Source organism: Juglans regia, chromosome 6 (assembly GCF_001411555.2).
Source record: "Juglans regia cultivar Chandler chromosome 6, Walnut 2.0, whole genome shotgun sequence".
Classification (NCBI taxonomy): Eukaryota; Viridiplantae; Streptophyta; class Magnoliopsida; order Fagales; family Juglandaceae; genus Juglans; species Juglans regia.
Genome location: NC_049906.1, coordinates 6,705,151 through 6,725,065, shown reverse-complemented (window position 1 = coordinate 6,725,065; position 19,915 = coordinate 6,705,151). Strand labels below are relative to the sequence as shown.

Below are 19,915 nucleotides of genomic sequence, written 5' to 3'. Positions count from 1 at the left end.
ATGGATGAGATCAATTTTTACGTGTAAAAGTGGAGGCCGACATTATCAAACCTTTTATTAGAGGGCGATTCTTGTCCATTGAAGGGCAACAGATATGGCTTTCTGTTAAATATGAAAGACTCCCTATATTTTGTTTTATGTGTGGAATTATCAAACATGCAAAGAAAGGCTACTCTATGGAAAGTGATGGTCTAGTTTCATCAGAGGTTAATCAGCTTCAGTTTGTTCATGGCTTCGTGCTAATCCAACCAAGATGGACGGGGATTCCTTTAGAAAGTAAGGAGGAAGAGGAGTCTTGTGGCCATGTCAGGAACACCAGCAGGCAAAGTCCGGTGAGAAATCCATTTCGGAAAGTGCTGAAGTTCAAGTATCTCCTAAGCGGCCAGCAAAAGTCTCAACAGCAATTCACGAGGACATCAGTTACTTTGGAAAGAGCACAATTCCAAAAACAAAATCTTTCCTTAATGAAGAGGTATCAATGCTTGTAATTGGAGGCATTTCCTTAACTGATATTGCTTTTAATAAAGACAAATTGAAATTGGAGGAGAAGACAGACACTAACAAGATTTGTCCATCTCAGATCATGTAAGTTTCCTGGATCATTTCCTCACTGCCCAGATTCAAACATTAGCACAGACTAAGAAACAAGCCAGTTGGAAGAGAAGAGCTCATGATAAATTCTTTCAAGCCTGTGTGTTTTCTAATAATGACAATAAGAGTAATGTGGTGAGTGGAGGGTCCAAGAGGGGGGAAAGAGACTTGGAAGAAGGAAAAGAAGATAGAGGTAGTTCTAAGAAGGCGGAAACTAAACCCTTACCTGGAGGGAATGATTTCCAGGACTCTAAGGTGGAGGTTGCTAGGCAGCCCCACCAGCAATCATGATCTGCCTTAGCTAGAACTGCTGAGGGCTTGGAAACCCTCAGACAGTTTGATAGCTTCGTATTTTGGTGAAGAACAAGAGCTCAAGTTTTATTTTCCTTATAGAGACCAAGTGTAATAGAGAGAAAGTTGAAAATAGAAGAACAAGACTAGGTTATGACTGTAGTTTTGTGATTGACAGCCAAGGCCTCTTTGGAGGTATTGCTTTCTTGTGGAAAGGGGTTAATGATGTGAAGCTGGAATCATACACCAGAAGCCATATCTCGGTGAAAGTTACTCATCCATCTCTAGAGAAGGATTGGATTCTGATAGGTTTTTATGGAAATTCACTGATAGCCAAAAGGTCTAACAGCTATAAGCTCCTGAAAGCTCTCAAACCTCATCCAGGTGTAGCTTGGCTGTGTGTGCGAGATTTCAACGAGATATTACACTAGCATGAGAAATATGGTGCAACATTGAGGTCTTATGGACAGTTGGAAGAGTTCAGAATTGCAGCCGAGGATAGTGGCCTGATTGATTTAAGTTGTGAGGGGGACTTATTCACTTTGAGTAATAACTGAGAAGGGGGCAGTTTACTAAAGAAAGGTCGGATCGAGCTTTTGAGAATCAAATCTGAATTAACATGTTTGCTTCTTTTTTTGTCCATATTGAAGCAGCTTAAGCTTCAAATCACAAGCCTGTTTCAATTTCTATGACCTCACAGAAGCATATTGCCATTAATAGAGAAAAGCCATTTAGGTATAAAGCTAATTGGGCTCTAAGGGAGAAATGTTTGCACTTAGTGAAGGAGGAATGGAAGAGATCATCCCTAACTACTCATAAGCTGGCTGTAGCTACTAAAGGACTTGAAAGATGTAAGGCAAAATTGATGAGCTGGAGTAAGATACAGTTTGGGAACTCAAAAAGAATAATCAATTCCAAACTTGCTCAGCTCTCTAGACTGCAGGAATCTAATAAGGGTGAGATGGGAGAAAGTATAAGAGAGTTAAGGAAAGAGGTTAACTATCTATTGGAAGAAGAATATGTTAAATGGAAGTAGAGGGCTAAATAGAAATGGCTTATAGAAGGGGACATGAATATCAAATTCTTCCACCAGTGTGCAAACCAAAGAAGGAAGACTAATGCCATACACAAAATACTAGATGATTATGAAAATATGGTCCCAAACCCTAAAGCTATCAGTGCCCAATTCCATAAATTCTTTTAAGATCTTTTTTCAACTAGTAATCCTGAAGATATAGAAGGGTGCCTGAGATTTAAGAAAGGTGTGGTAACTGTAGAAATGAACAACCAGCTGTAACACTCCGTATTTTAGTGTATTTTTATTGAAGGAATTGTTTTTATGGATTCAAAAATTTATTCTCTTGTTTTAAAAATTGGTTGGATTTTTTAGTGAGTTTAATTTTATGATTTTAATTTGGTGAAAATTATTTTTATGTGATTTCTTAATATTTATTTATTGTTATTCATTTAAATTACTTTTCATATTTAATTAATTACTATGTGATTTAATTATTTTAATTTCACTTTACCATTACGTTTAAATTATTTTATTTAACTTCTTGTGTTAAAATTGTTTCCGTTAGATCATTTTTGTGACCCAAGATGTGAGAATTGAACTTCATTTCTTTCCCTCTATTTTCTTTTTCCTCTCTTTTTCTTTCTTCTTTTCTTTTTCTTCTTTTCTTTCTTCTTTCCCTAGTCTCCCGCGCTGCACGTCCAGCTCCCTCTCTCTCTCTCCGTCCGATCCTTTTCTCCCCCAGCCCGCTGCCATGCACCGACGGTGGTCGACACCGCCCGGCTCCTCAACTCCCCCAGCCACGGGCGACGCCACCCCTCCATTTCCAGCCCCAACCGCGCCGCCGTTAGCCACCACGAGCACATTGAAGCCGCGGCACCTCTTGTGCTCGCGCGCCGCCATTGCACAACCATTGGCCACCATCTTCTCACCACTTCATCCTCGACCTCTTGGCAACCCATTGGACCCAACCCCAGCTTCGATCTGTCACCGGTGAAGCACAACCAACTCCATTTCCGATTTGGGTGTTTTTGGTCTTCTACCACTGCCCATGCCGCCACCCACGGCCAACCTTCACCACCACTAGCTTCACCGACCTCCCTAGGCCCTACCCTATTATTTTTGGGTCTTCGTTTGTCTCCGTTGAAAAGTGGGTCTTTAAGATCCACGGCCACAGTGCATTTGGCACTATTTTGTAGCTGTGTTGATACTTCTTGCAGCTTCGTGATCCTTTAGAAATTGCTATATTGCACTGTAAGTATTTCTCCAAAGAACTTTCATGATTTAAATGTATTTTTGCACTAACTCATTTCACTGTATTTGGTTGAACATGCTGGACTGAGTCCGAGGAGTACGGGGGTTGGATGGATTGGTGATTGGAGTTGTTGGTGTGATTGATTGGGTTGGTAGTTGTTGGTTTGGATATTGTGTTGTTCATGTACATTGCATTTTGCACGCATGATCATGTTTGTAAAAGAAACTGGGTTTTCGTGTATTGCATTCATGTTCATGTGTTTATGAAAACTGGGTTTTCATGTGAGAATGGATTTTGGGTGCGTGTGTATCACGACCCCAAGGCGAGATGGGGCATTATCTCGGTGGAGTTCCTCTGGTTACTCGGGAGCGGAATACACTGAGTAACGTCCCTTGGATTGTCGCTGGGCGACAATGGGATCGGACGAGATGGTCTCGTGCTGACTCCGTGATCCTTCTGCTGGCGGGGACTAGAGGATGTCTGGCCATGAACGCGCTGGGCGCAGAACTGCGCATCGCTACGAAGCCAGGACATATGGGTGGTCTCTAGGGGAGACCATGGTGCATATGGTAATAATGGATTAATTAGCTATTTTCTGGGAAAATAGTGTGTGTTAGATTTTGTGTAAATCATTTTCTGGGAAAATGTTTTACGGATATTTTGGGCCAAATGAGATTTTGGCGTGTATTGGAAAATTATCATTTTCGGGGAAAAAGATGTTTTGAGGAAAATGCATATTTTATCATATGCATGCAAGTTAGTTGCATTAATGCATTTTCATTACGTGGTTATTTGGGTTATACTTACCTGCGGTACCATTTTGTGGTAACGCAGATTTTGATGCAGATGAGGAGGATGAGGGCGAGCCTGAGGAGAAGGCTCTTCCCGAGGAGTGATCTGGGATCACTTACTTAGTTATTTTATTTTACTATATTGTATTTTAATTTTGGATGACTGTATAACTACTTTTTAAACCTCTACAGATGTTTAGATTGTATTTAAATTCTGGTACTTAGTTGACTAATCCGCTGCATTGTTTTGTACACCGTTGCATGTACACACACACTTGGCACTTTCGTTGGGATGCGTGATCGTATTGTCATCAACCCGGCATCTCGATTCCTGTGTTTCCTTACATGGGGGTCGGGGGCGCCACACCTGCTGACCAAGAAATTCACTACCACGAAAGTAACAGAAGCTATTTTTCAAATGAACCCTCTTAACTCACCTAGACCTGATGGTTTTCCTCCTGCCTTTTACCAAACTCATTGGGAAGCTGTGCGAAATGAAGTCATTGAAGTAGCCCTACATGTGCTCAACTCTTTTGGTATGGTTTCTGACATAAATGACACTTTCTTGACTCTAATCCCAAAGGTTAAATCCCCTAAAAAGGTGTTAGATTTTAGGCCAATTGTCTTTGTAAGGTTCTCTACAAAATAATTTCAAAAACAATTGCAAACAAATTGAAAAAGATACTGCTTGATATTATTTCACCAACTCAGTCAGCTTTTGTTCCTGAGAGGCTCATTTCTGATAACATCATAGTGGCTTATGAGGCCATGCATACCATGAACAGTAGATTAAGAGGTAACACTGGTTTTATGACCTTTAAACTCGACATGAGTAAGGTATATGATCGTGTTGAGTGGTTGTTTTTAAGACCTTTTATGAGGAAAATGGGGTTTGCACAGTCTTGGTTAGATTTGATTATGAAGTATGTTGATTCTATCTCTTATTCCATACTCCGTAATGGCAAGCCTCACCACACTTTTAAACCAACTAGAGGAATTAAACAAGGTGATTATCTATCACCTTACCTTTTTATTCTTTGTGTTGAAGTTTTGAGCTCTCTTTTGAACTATGGTGAAGACACAGGTGCTATAATTGGTATTCCCACTGTGAGAGGAAAGATCCACATTAATCACCTCTTTTTTGCAAATGATAGTCTGCTTTTTTGTAGAGCCAATTCACTTGATTGGAGTAGGTTGCTTTTTGTGCTTAATTCTTATGAATAGGCCTCTGGCCAAAGGCTTAACAAGTTCTATTCAGTTCAGTAGAAATACCTCGAAGGAATCATAGGACATTATCTTGAGCATTGCAGGGATCAGATCCAGTATGCCATGTGAGAAATACCTTCAAGGTCTTTTGGTAGTATCCTGGATAGAATTAGACACAGAATCAGTAACTTCAAGGTCAAATTTCTTTCATATGCAGCTAAAGAAATTCTACTCAAAACTGTGGTCCAAGCACTGCCAACCTACTGCATGGGAGTTTTTAAGTTACCTTACATACTGATTCAAGAGATTAATAAGGTGATGCAGCATTTCTAGTGGGGGCAACTAGAAAGGGAAAGGAAAACTCACTAGATCTCTTGGAGTGGAATGGGGAAATCAAAGGCAATGGGTGGTTTGGGATTCAGAGAGCTTGAAAGCCTTAACTTGGTTATGTTCGCTAAATAAGGGTGGAGGCTCCTTTAAGATCCACAGTCTCTAATATCCCAAGTGTTAAAACATAAATATTTCCCACAATCTTATTTTTTTAGAAGCTAAACTGTAAGGTAAACACACCTTCGTTTGCAGAAATATTTTGGCAGCTAGGTCTCTAGTAGAAAGAGGTACTTATTGGAGAACTGGTAATGGAAATGAGGTTCAAATCAGAAAAGACAAGTGGCTACCAAAACCAACCACTTTCAAGATTCAAAGTGCTGGAATAAGCTGGTGGAGAAAGCAAAAGTTAAAGAGCTCATTGATCTTGCTACAACTCAATGGAGGGCTTCTCTTATAGCAGAAATCTTCTCAAGGGAGGAAGCTGAGATGATAATGAAGATTCCCTTGAGTTTTTCTAATCAACCTGAAAAATTGATTTGGGTGGGCTCTCCTAATGGTCTCTTCTCAGTAAGGAGTGCTTATCATTTTCATAAAAAGGTAGCTGAGTAATCAAGGGACCAACCATCTTGTTCAAACTTAAGAAATGTAGTGTGGTTAGCTTTATGGAAACTGAATATACATCCAGCTGATAGGACTTTTTTGTGGAGGGCTTGCTCAGAAGGTATCCCCACTTTTTGAACCTTTACAAGAAGAAGGTTGTGGATAGCCCTTGTTGTCCTTTCTGCTTTGAAGAAGAGTCAGTTTTACGTGCTTTATGGTCATGCCCAGTAGCTCAAGATGTTTGGAGCCAATGCTCTAAACCACTTCAGAAAAAGGGCGACTAGAAAATGTCATTCCTGGATCTAATGGAAGAGTTTTGCTCTAACTATGAGGTAGAAGTAATTGAAGAGGTTGCAGTGGTGGTTAGGAGTATGGTGCACTATATGCCACTATGTTTGCTCTAGATCTAGGATTGCAGAACATCATCCTTGAGGGGGACTCGTTACAGGTAGTCAAGGACATATCAAGAGACTCTACAAATTTGGCAAGTTATGGAATGGTGATCAACGACATCAAGCATAAGTTACAGATGTTCTCAAACTGGTCTACATATCATGTTCCAAGAAATGCAAATAGTGTTGCTCATGCCTTAGCAAGATCTGCATTACTCATTTCTAATGTAATTGTAGACATGGAAGAAAGTCCTTCTTCTTGTATTATTTCTTAGATATAAGTTTATTGAGGAATAAAACCGTTTTCCTTTCAAAAAAAAAAAAGACGTGGAATTATCACATAGAAGCTCTTTAAGTTACAAACTTAAGCAAACATCCTTAATCACTACAGTCTACGCTCTGATGCTTCCCCGTGATCAATGCTTATGGTTTTTTCAATTGGTCCTGGTTTAAGAAGGGTGTCCCTTGCAGATCTTAGTTTGTGCAGAGCATCTCTAATACTTATGCGACCATCACGAGATTCTACGGTGCAAGATAGCCCAACCCCAAGGATTGCGATCAAGCATTCATGTTGATTATCTGGGCTTATGGATTGTTCACCATGGTAGAGCTCACTCATCATTGATAACAGCTCAGGGTCGAGTACTTGTTCCACGTTGACGGGAAAACCTATCTGCACCCATCTGGTTAAGTTTAGGCCTCCCATGAAGCTTTCATGTGTAGGGTTCTTTCCAGTGAAGAGCTCAAGCAGCATTATCCCAAAGCTGTATACATCCCCAGAAGTTGACGGCTTTTCTCCCAAACCATACTCTGCATCATACACGATTCAATATGTTTGCAAATTTTAGAAGAAAAATACGGTTTTTTTTGTATAATACTAATTATATATTTGCACAGAATACCAGTCTCTGGTTTCCTTCATCAACTACCCAACAGAAGAGAGAGAGAGAGAGAGAGATTGTTGTAGTACTAACCTGGAGGTATGTATCCTATGGATCCCTTTAGAACATTTGTAGAGCTAATATATGGTTGATTGCCGGTTCTTTCCATCAGCAAAGTGGCCAGCCCGAAATCTCCTACCTTTGCAGTCATGTCTTCACTTAAAAGAATGTTGCTGGGCTTCAAATCACAATGCACCACTGGAACTGCACAGTCATGGTGCAAATAATCCAACGCATATGCTATGTCAATGGCTACATTCAACCTCTCCACGACGTTCAACGCGTACCCATTTGCGTGTTTCTTCTTCCCCTCAAGCCAGTCTTCTAAGCTGCCATTACCAATAAATTCATACACCAAAGCCAGAAATTCCCTGTTCTTGAAGTCTATGCTAGAGCAGGATGTGATCAGCCGAACAAGATTTCGGTGCCTAACATTCCTCAAAGCCTCGCACTCTGCCAAAAAACTCTTCCAAGAGCTCTTCCTCTCACTATCAAGGACCTTAATTGCAACGAGAGTTCGTTGCCTTAGGTAGCCTTTGAACACTGATCCGTAGCCCCCTTTCCCAATAAAGTTTTCTGGGTTGAAGTTTCCGGTCGCCAACCGGAGGTCATTGTACGAGACCAGTTGATGATGATGTTTTTGCACATCAGAAGTTTTTGTGACTTTTGATTTACTTTTCTTTATGTAGAAGTAGAACAATAAGCCAAGTACAAAGCATATGAATAATGATACTGGGATACTAATAACAAGAACATTGGCAATTTTTCTTCCGCGCCCTTTGGCACAACCATACTGCAGACAAAGCTTTGGATTGCCTTCCAAATGGACTTGAGAGAGATTACTAAAAACTCCGCCGCTGGGAACAATCCCTTCCAAATTATTGAAAGACAGGTTCAAAGATTTTAAGGCCTGAAGGTTTTGGAGTTCAACGGGGATAGAGCCAGAAAGGTGGTTGGAGGAGAGATCTAGAGTGTCCAGGCCTTTCACTTCTTCCATGGTATCTGGAATTGGACCTGAAAGCATGTTTCTGGCCATGAATAATTTTTCCATGCTCTGGCATTTACCGATTGAGCTGGGGATATTACCAGACAAATTGTTGTCAGAGAGATCAATGGTAACAACACTTTGTAGAAGAGAAATTTCTTGAGGTAAGGGCCCGCTTAGAAAATTCCTAGACAGATTCAAAACAGAGCTCAAACTTGGGAGACTCAGAGCCTCAATAGGTATGCTGCCGTTGAACTTGTTATTGGATAAATCCATGGAAAGAAGACGCTTGAAATTCCCAAAAGTTTTGGGGATTTTACCCTGCAAACTATTGCCTGATAAATCAATTTGAGTTAACTTTTGGAGATCACCTAAGGAATCAGGAATGCTGCCAGAAAATTGATTTTTGGCCAAACCCAACTCCATCAGTTCCTCTAATAGGCCTATTTCAGGTGGGATTTCACCTGAAATCAAATTGTCGGTTAAGTTCAGTAAATTCAGGCCGGTAAGACGACTGATGGACTTGGGAATCTTACCATAAATACGATTCCCTCCCATGTATAACTTTGACAGAACTTTAGAAAGATTGCCTATTGACTCTGGAATCTCACCCTCAAAATGGTTGCCATCAATTGCAAGGAAGTTTAGGAGAGTGCTATTTGTAAAAGAAGTAATGAATTTGAGGCCATCTTTCCCCAATTTAATCCTATTGAAACCAATATTATACATTCGAAGAGCTGGGAGATTTTCAAGACCTGGTGGTATTGTTCCTTCAAGAAGGTTGTGCGCCATGCGGATGTTCTGTATTTTTGTGAGATTGTGCAAAGACCATGGAATCTTTCCAGTGAATTTATTGATGCAAAAATTGGAATCTATAAGATTTGGGAGCTTAATCCCAATATCTCCTGGAATTTCACCCCATAGTTGGTTTGAAGCTACGATGAAAGAAACTAGGGAGGATATGTTGTATAGTGATGGAGGAATGATGCCAGACAAATTGTTGATGGCGAGATCAAGCTCCCTCAGATTATGAAGGCTTCCCAATTCACTGGGTATTATGCCACTGAGATTGTTGGTTCCTAAATTTATATTGAAGAGTGAGGAAAGGTTACCTATTGAAGGTGGGATTGCACCAGAAAGTCGGTTTTTTCCCAACTTCAAGACTTCGAGCTTCGTCAAGTAGCTAAGCTCTTCAGGAATTCTTCCTTCAATATCGTTTTCAGTCAAGTCAAGGATCTTGAGCTGAGTCCATTGGCTTATATTTGAGGGGAGCACACCTTCTATTGTGTTAAAGCTGATGTTCAGAACTTCCAAACGAAAGAGATTGCCAATTTGATCAGGAAACATCCCTGTAAATCGATTATCTTGGAGTTGAAGGGACTGGATGAAGGAGAGATTGCCAATTTGAGGGCTAATTGACCCTAGAAGTCTAGAACCAGAAAGATCAAGGCCAACCACTCTCTGGCCAGACTTGTTGCAGACAACTCCAGTCCAATTGCATGGGGATGTGTCTTTGTCCCAAGAAGAGAGGTGGTTTGAAGGATCTTGGCTTATCCCAGACTTGAATGAGATCAAGGCTTCCTTATCTGTAACAAGACTCAAAGTGGCAGACTCTACTCCAAGAAACATGCATATGATCAAGAACGTTGGGACAAATAATAAGGTGGCCTGAAGCATTAGATGGGAAAGAAAACTCATGTCTCTTGGTTTCTATTTTTTTTGAACTGGATGAAACAGAGGAATATCGATGTCATTATGGAGCACAAAAAGATACGTATTTATAACAATCCACCAGTTGTGGCGCCGCCACGATTTCAAGACTTTTTCTTCATCTCTAACATCGGGTTCTCTTCTGTTCTTTGACTTGGTAAACGAGAGATTATCAGAGGCAACCTTCTCAATTCAGACCCATCAACTTCACCAGAAAACACTGAACACTTGCAAGCAATCTCCCACAGTCTACTCTATCATTTAATTTTAGCCCTCTTTTAGCATTAATTGCACCCACAATTTGCACTAGTCGTTGCAACCACTAGCCTTCATCGAGGGTACTCTCATCACTGTTATTTATTGCACAGCTTCTTCTATCTGCAAATACTATTACCTACTGTTATTTGCATTGCATCGAGCTAATATTGAGACGATTTCAGATAATTTATGAATAGTTATAAAAATGTATTAAATAGTTTGTGAATAGTATGAAATATAGTTACCAAAGACAGCTATGCACAAGAAAAATGTTGGCAAATCTGTAGATACATGTAAACACAGAATGGATGCTGCTGAAGTGTTGCGTCTTTAATTGATCAATTTTCTAGAGCAAGAAAGGAAAAGTCTAAAATATATAGCGACGGTCAATATGTTTGTAACCAAGGCATCCTCCTAAAAGTAAATGACTAGTCAATGACTATCCTTTAGTTGCCAAATGAGAGATCCTGCTTTGTCGAATATGTCAATTGAATAGACTTAAGTGACATGGGGAAGACAGGTGGCTAAAGGTCGTGATTAAAAAAAAAAATGAGTTGTTATTTAGAAAACGAAAATTCTATATACTGTACTATCATCCTACTTTCATCTCACTAAATCTAATATGATACATTTATTATTATTAAATAATCATTTATTATATATTTTTTTATTATATAATAGTGATGAATGTACTACATATTACTTAATATGATTAAAATAAAATGAGAGTGTGGTGTATAGCATTATTCTTCAACAGACTTGCAAGACTTTTTTTAAGTTTTATGGGATCATTTTGTATTCCTACTGTTTTCCTTTAAGATATTATTGGTTAATTAAATGGTTGGTGTCGTGCAAGCCTCAATTAATGGTCAAGTGTTTTTTTTTTTACTTCCTAAATAAGTAAATATATCATTAGATAATGAAAAACGAGATACATAAAAGAGAGAATGAAGTTCCCTAACAAATCATCCATTACAAAGATCACATCGCAAAAATAAAGAAAAAAAGAAACTAAATACTTGGCTCCCATCTATATTCTACAAATAGTTGGTGAATAGTACTGATTAGTAGTTACCAAAACAGCTACGCACAAGAAAATATTGCCAAATCTGTAGGTACATGGAAACACAGAATGGATGCTGCTGAAGTGTTGCGTCTTTAATTGATCAATTTTCTAGAGAAAGAAAGGAAAAGTCTAAAATATATAGCAACGGTCAATATGTTTGTAACCAAGACATCCTCCTAAAAGTAAATGATTATGCACTAGTTGCCAAATGTGAGATCCTGTTTTGTCGAATATGCCAATTGAATAGGATTAGGATTATTTCGGATTTAGAGATGAGATAAAATAGTTTTAAATAAAAAATAAAAGTTAAAAAAAATATCGTTGAAATATTATTTTTTAATATTATTATTATTTTATAATTTGAAAAAATTAAATTATTTATTATATTTTGTGTGAGAATGTAGAAAAGTTGTAATGATAAAATGAAATGAAATACTTTCTGAATCTAAACGGACCCTTAAGTGGCATGGGGAAGACCGGTGACTTGTCTTGTTTGTTTAAAAAATTGTCTATCACCACATTCTACATCATGCATATAGGCTTTATTATACATCAAATACTATTCACCCCACGCCTAATAATTTTTTATTTTATTTTTTATGTCAGATCCATCACCTTCGACCTCTCTCTCATCAAGCACTCTCTCTTTTCGACCTCTCTCTCTCCTCAAGCTCTCATCGGCAAGCTCTTTCTCTCTTCGACCTCATCAAGCTCTATCTCTCTTCAACATCTCTCTCTCCTCAGCCTCTCTCTCTTCGACCCGTCTCTCTCTTCAAGCTCTCTCTCATCATGCTTCCTTGGAGTGGGATTGAGATGGAGAGATTGGGGTAAGAGTCAGTTCACTTGTTAGTGAACCCGATTTACCACATAGGATGTAGGAAATGGAATAATGAATAGTGAGAAAATTTATTATATGCATATTCATGCATGCTTGTGTGTTAATTAGTTTGGAGTAAGAGAAAGGACAATGCTAGCGGACCGGGCATACCACTACTCTTTTTTTTCCTTTAATTTTTGTCTAACAATTTTTTAATATCCTTAATCATTACAAAAATAAATAAAAAAAATACATAATTTTACTAATAGTCATTTCCTTAACCATTAAATAATAAATAAATAAATAAATAATTAAATAAAATATAAAAATTAAATAATTAAGCGATAACTTTGAGGGGCTCCACTAACATTTTCATAAGAGAAAATGCTTGATCTACAAAAGATACTTATAAAAGTATTCTGGTATATTTATGTAGTTTCATATGATACGTTAGATTGTAAAATTATTTTTATTGAAAAATAGATCTAATCATATAACATTTATAAGTTGTACCCATTTGTAATCTTATATATATATATATATATATATATTTATACGATCTCTTGTGCAAACCTAGGAGGAGTTATTGGCAATATTGATGTTCCTAATTTATTTTATCATTATTTTCCTTCCTTAGGTCCTGATGTCTTCACAATTTCATTTCCACCCATGAAGTTCACATCCCTAAATAGGAATTCCCACTTGACAGTTTATTAATCCTACTCTCAACGTCCCTCAATTTCTTTTCATTGCTTTTTGCGAATTATATATTTTCTAATTTTATATGTATAACCACCACTTCTTTTTCTCCTTTTTGTTTTCTGTTACCCAAAATGTAAAATAGAATTAAGTCGGCAAATTTTTCATATCCACATGAGAGTGAAAGCAGTATCGACAGCAATTAATAAGAAGAATATTAATGATAGAGCCACAACTGGTAGCTATTGTTGGCTTTATAATGTATTTTTTTATGTGTTTTTTTTAATTTTATTTTTATATAAATTTTTTTAATAATTTTAAATATTTAAAAAAAATAAAAAATTTATAATATTATTAAAAAATACTTCCTTAATCATGAAATAAAAAAAAATTATTTTATTATTTTACTTCGTGATTAAGAAAATATTTTTTAATATTTTTTTTATCTTATGATTAAGGAAGTGTTTTTTAATAATATTATAAATTTATTTTATTTTTTTAAAATATTTAAAAATATTAAAAAAATTTTATAAAAATAATTATAAAAAAAATATCCAAAAACACATATTAAAGCCAGCGACGGCTCCAGCTGGAGCCACCGCTGGTGGCTCTAGCAGTTCTCTTAATAAGAAATGGTCCAGAGTGAATTGATCTTTCAAATTAACACGCCACTTAAATGCTTGATATTGACTCAGCATAGTCCATTGTTAACTGGATAGCCGTCAGCATTGACCACCGAGTCATCAGAAATTAAGCGAAATAAAATTACCGCAATATAATATGATACCAAGATCTTTTCAAGTAAATATTTAAAAATAAAACAATATATAGTTACTAACATTAAATAATTAATACACAATTTAGTAGGTGTGTAAATCGGTCGGTTTCACTCCTGTGATGATAGATCGAAATTTTTAGTCCATCATTTTCTCAGATCGGACCAGGCCAAACACTCATAGGAACCAGACTAGTAGCTATCGATCCGTTCAATCCCACCAATTATTTTGTTATTTTGTTTCTTTTTTTGTTTTGCAAATAAATTAGTAAAAAAAGTTATTTAAATTACTAAAATTAATTATGTGAATTATATAACTAACTCATTAAAAAAATATTTAACTATAATTATATTTATAATGTTGATAGTTACTACTTGCTAATTTAGACTTTATAACTCTTTAGTTTGCATAATTATTAATAATGTCATATATTTTTATAAATAGTAAATGAATATCAAATAATTTCATTGTACATAGATTATTCATACTTGCTTGCAAGTTGCAACTTAAGTATTTAAATAAAATTAATTAATTACTTTAATTAAGTGTAAATAGATAGAGTATGCATGAATGTATGATGTATTAATAACTATTTACATATAATGATATAATTTATCATATGATTTAATAATTTTTATTACTTGATAGTATATATTATTTTATATTTTATATAGTCAATGATAAAAATTACATCATTAACTTATATAATTACTAAATAAAAATAATATATTATATTATTAAAAACTTTTAAAAAAATATATATATATATATAGGGGTTCGGTTCCATCTGGTCCAAAATTTTTAAACCCCGGGACCGGATTGAATTTATTCGATCTACAATTTTGGAACCATGACCGACAGGTACAGTATTCGGTCTGGTCCGGTCCCTTTTTTGGGTCCAAACTGAATTCTGTACACCCCTACAACTAACTAATAAAATAGTAATTTTTAAAATCTCAACTCAAACATATTATCACAGCATTCACAACCCCCTCTATTTTTAATCTCATTGCCCCCACCAATTATGGATCACCAAATCCATAGTAATCCATAGTAAAAATATTAATTATGTTTAAGAAAAATTTATGAAAAACTTATTCCTCTGTGTGATATCAACTATTAAAAAATGAATTTAAAAAATGAATTGACAAAATGAATTTTATACGTAAAATTATAAGTAATATAACATGAATAAGCTATTATTAATAAATTACTTTCATTGCAAAAACGAAAGATCACGGAAAACGTACAATGAACATATTACAAATTCGCATCTATCAAAACTATAGAAGAAATGATCGTAGGACTACTCTAGATCTAAAACCATGATCATCATATATAAAAGCAGTATTTTTTAATCTATTTAGCATGTCTAGCCAGCCAATACGGGAGCATGTAGCTTTGTTTTGCTTGCCTTCCCACGTGAGATAATTAAAAAGCCCCAAAGCGACGAATTTATAAAGATCTGACCTCCTCTATCAATGGCTTCTAGACAACTTCTGTAATGTCCTAACAATTCACATATAAAACTATACTTCAAATAGATTAGTCGATAATATTATTGGAATCTCACTAAAACATTATAAAGAATAAAATTTTTTTCTAATAAAATAATGTGAATTTCCCTACACTATCTATCATTTCACATATTAGAATATGGTATCACAACGTACGTCCATATTTGCTCTACATTGAATTAGTTAAATTATTTTCATCCAAAATATAAGTTACAGTAAATTCATTCTTCTTTTCAAATATGAAAAGAACTATAGCAAGTTTAAAAGTGTTTTTTGAGATTATTATATTATAGATATGAGATTTTTATTCATATGAGATTTTATCATCTATATATATATGAGATTATTATATTATAGATTGTTGGATTGTGAAAATGAAAATGAGTATAATTATTGGAAGTTATTGAAGATTATGAAAATAAAATATAAATTAATTAAAAAATATAAATAATAAAAAATAATAATATTTTATTATTATAGAGAGTGTGATGACTAATCTAATGTAAACTTCAAGTTTTGAATTATTAGTTAAAAATAAAAAAGTTATATATTAGTCAAAATTTAAAGAATAAAATGATCAATCCAATACTAATGCTCTACGAATTAATATCCTTTATTAATGGTTATAGAATCACCTTCTAGAATTAGTTCTTGAATCCTAGCTAACATTACTTAATTACCATTTACAAATACTTCAGTGCAGTCAGAACTTCAATATCATCAACTTTTGCCACCTCTCTACTCTACTCATTGCCATCGAACGGAGTATAATATAGTACATATATTAATATATAATATTCACCATATACTAGTATATATAATATAGTATACACCATATACTATATATAATATTCATATTAATTAGTATTACACGTACTATATATATACTTATATACTATGTATTATATATGTACTATTATATATATACAATATAAATATACTATTATATATACGAGTATTATACTAGTTGTCTACTAGTATAATTAAGTATGAAAATACTTGATTTACTACAGTATAATACTACATTATAATAATGCTAGTATACAAATAGTCTGTTTAATGTTACTTAAATTTATAATATTTTAGTAATCTTATAAGCCATTCAAACGGAACCATTCGAACGGAGTATACATTACAACACAATTGCTTTTTAGTGACGGTTGGGAAATTGTGACGTCCCTAGACCGTCACTAAAAGCCATTTTCTGTGACAGTTTTTGGAAACCGTCACTAAAGATAGAATGAGATTTTTTTTACATTCGAACGTATGGGAAATATGCGTTCGAACGTCACGTATACTTTCGAACGTTATGTCTGTTTACGTTGGAACGTAAAATGTTTTGGCGCAACCGTTCGAATGTTATTAATTTTACGTTCGAACGTAAAATGTTTGTACCAATGTTCGAACGTTAAGTAATAACATTCGAACGTTCATTGTAAATTTAAATTAAATGACTTTAATTTAAAAATTATGTATTTTTATTGTGCATAATTTGTGAACAAGTCTAAAAAATTGAATTGTATATATTTATATATACACACTTTCTAATATATAAATATATATTATTGATTTATATATATTTGAAATGCAGTGATTTAGTATTAAAGTTGAAAATTATAACATCAAAGAAGATTAAAAATTGAAATGAAAAAACGATAAAAATATTCCATAATATTTTTCGTTACAAATATTAAAAATAAAATACAAAAATTGATAGAACGTAGTAAACAACAGTCAGATGATAACGTTATCCGCAAAAGTCGAACTCCGTACTTCCTCAGTCAAGGTATCAACCTTGTCGTTGAGGATAGTTACACGATGGGTGAGTTCGGCAACAGACGCCGATATAGCCTCGAGCGATCGATCGATCTTATGATCAATATGCGCAGTCAGCTGTGAGATGACCGCATCAACCCAAGCAGGCCGCACATCTCCTGCAGATGTACTCGGCGTATGCTGACTACTACTCCCGACATGACCTGGCTCAGGCTGCGTCGGAGGAACTAGATCCTCTACAGGGGGTGGCTGACGTCCCCTCGCTTGTCCAATGCTACGCCGATGCGTGGTCATGTCGAGGGGGCTCATCTGATCTTTGACCCGCTCCTCTGGCTGGGTCGGCACTCCCCGTGCAAGTAATAGTCGGCTGATGAGGACACCATATGGGAGATTATCCGTGGAGACGATGCTCGCCTCGTAACGGATCCTCTCAAAAATGTGCAGTGGCAAATCTATAGGATCTCCACGTGCCACTCGTATCAAAAATTGTGCCCGAAGCCGACTAAATGTGGTTTTATGAGCCACAGGATCGACATTTGTTGCAACAATAAGGTGCAACATGCGGAAGAAATGCAGCAGATGGTTCTGGTTGAAGGCGTTCTTCCGCTCGATCTGCATGCGATCCCTCCCGGTGAGGATGTAGAAATCCTCGTCTCGGTCATCATCCCGAGCCTCGACGCCAGTATCCTCAGCCTCTGACTGGCCTGCATCATCGGCTGATGCTGGCTCACATCCCCGGCCAGTAGATGATGCAGAAGTGCCTACATCCTCACGGGGTGTTGAGTGTGTAAATGTCTGAGCACCTCGATGAATCCCGGGTGCTCGCCGATGACATCTGCCGATACCTCAATGGAAACACCGCGTACAGTCACGGTGTGAGAGGATGCATCCGGAGGTATGTCACACATCCCCATATAGAATTCTTGAACCATTGAGGGGTATACCTTCCCCCTCAATGTGCAGATATTTCCCCAGCCTCTACTGAGGAAAACATCTCTTAGGTTCGTCTGCTGCCAACAGAGTTCGTCGAACTCATTAATTAAGACCTCTCTCTCTACCATAGCAGTACGAGCTCCGATACGGGCAGTGTCCGACGTGGCTCCTTCCCTCCCTCGTTTTCGTGTATGCAGTGGAAGAGCCATATCCTGAAAATAGAAAAGGAAAAAAAAATTATTTAGAATAATGCATTTTTTTGTATTAATTTTAAGATGCTCTGGATTAACGTTCGAACGTTCTATCTTTAACGTTCGGACGTTAAAGATAAAAACGTTCGGACGTTAACTTATACGTTCGCACGTAAAATAATGTAAATAAATTTACGTTCAAACGTAAAACAAATACGTTCGAATGTACAGATGTACGTTCGAACATAAGCAGTAAACAAATACGTTCGAATTTAAGTTCGAACGTATTTGTTTTACGTGTGAACGTAAATATGAGCGTCCGAACGTCGAAGCATGAATAATGTAGAAAATCACTACGTTCGGATGTTATAATTAAACGTCCGACCGTATGTGATTTACGTGCGAAAGTAAATATTAACGTTCGAACGTATGTCGTTTAATAATATTCACGTCCGAATGTAAGACGATTAACGTTCGAACGTGGAAGCCGTAACGGCTCGGTAATTTAAACGTCGTACGTTCGAATGTCTTGGTGAAACGTTCGAACGTTTCGACGTAGAATGGCTGAGTCGACTCAGCCATTATTGAAATCTCGAAAATTTCTCTACAAGGGTCTAAATGCCGAAATGTCACCATGTAAATGAAGTATACACTTCAAGAAACATTTCTACGGTGACTATTCGGCCAATGACTGGTCGTGGTGGCCGGAAAATGAAGTTGAAAATCCGGTAATATTTATCCGGGTTTAAACCAAACTCAATCCAAATGTCAATCTAAATCTCAATAAAATACATGTTATTTGCATAAAAGATGAATGCCTACCTTTTAGTGACGGTTGTGGCGGAGTTGACGGCGGCGGTGACGGCGGCGTGGCGGCAAATAACGGAGAAGACGATGGATACGGGCAGGGAAATGCGTTTCGACGTTCGGTTTTGGCCTTATATACATAGAGCGTTCGAACGTACTTATTATTACGTTCGAACGTTTGTCAATATAATATATTATATTATAAATGTTTAAGTTATATATTAGGATGTTATATAATATTATTGACAATTAGATTATTGGTTTTTTTGTGAGTGCTTCTCATATTTATAAAGTTTAGCAATATGTTTATACATGTTGTTAGGGCTGAGCACCGACACTTTCGGAGGCGGAGGGCCCAACCTCCGACTCCGACTCCGACTTTGTCGGAGGTCGAATCCGACCTCCGACTCCGACTCCGAAACATATAAAATCCGCTCCGACTCCGACTCCGACTTGTCGGAGCGGAGTCGGATTTTTTTATTATTTTTTTTTATCTTTTTTAACTTCATATTTGACCCACTTTTTTTTAAAAAAAAAATTTGTGAGCTTTTAAATTTCAATTTTCTCAACATTACAATCTAAATTAATTAAACTTTTGATTATAACAAAAAATACAACTAAATAAAACAAGTAACATAATAACATGAATTCAAAAATTAAAAAGAAAGTCCTATTGCAATAGAAACGACGCCGTATTGTATAGTAGTATACTAACTAATATAAATCTATTTTATATATTATATATATATGAAAATTTATAAAAAAAATATATGATATATATTATTATATATGAATATTAAAAAAAAAGCACCGAAATATTAATAATAAACTAATATACTTGATATATATATATATATTAAATCTCTAATCTCTTATACTTGATATATATATTAATATATATAAATATTAGTTATACTAATAATTATATTAGTATTAGTTATTATTATTACTATATATTATAGTATTAT

At 36.0% G+C, this 19,915-nt stretch overlaps 1 protein-coding gene across 1 annotated transcript; it reads right to left on the bottom strand.

The window, feature by feature from the left end:
• Positions 1 to 6,502: 6,502 nt before the first annotated feature.
• Positions 6,503 to 10,217, bottom strand: LOC108985250 (probable LRR receptor-like serine/threonine-protein kinase At3g47570). The gene is made up of 2 exons (XM_018957465.2): positions 7,446 to 10,217; positions 6,503 to 7,281 (listed from the first exon to the last, which is right to left on the bottom strand). Exons 1-2 carry the CDS (start codon positions 10,093 to 10,095, stop codon positions 6,857 to 6,859), a joined length of 3,075 nt encoding a protein of 1,024 aa, XP_018813010.2. The 5' UTR covers positions 10,096 to 10,217; the 3' UTR covers positions 6,503 to 6,856.
• Between the last annotated feature and the right edge of the window lie 9,698 nt (positions 10,218 to 19,915).

Coding starts and splice junctions, on each gene's coding strand:
- LOC108985250 (XM_018957465.2), bottom strand. CDS start 10,095: ATGAGTTTTCTTTCCCATCTAATGCTTCAGGCCACCTTATTATTTGTC. Junction 7,282..7,445: donor CATAGGATACATACCTCCAG/GTTAGTACTACA, acceptor TGTATGATGCAG/AGTATGGTTTGGGAGAAAAG.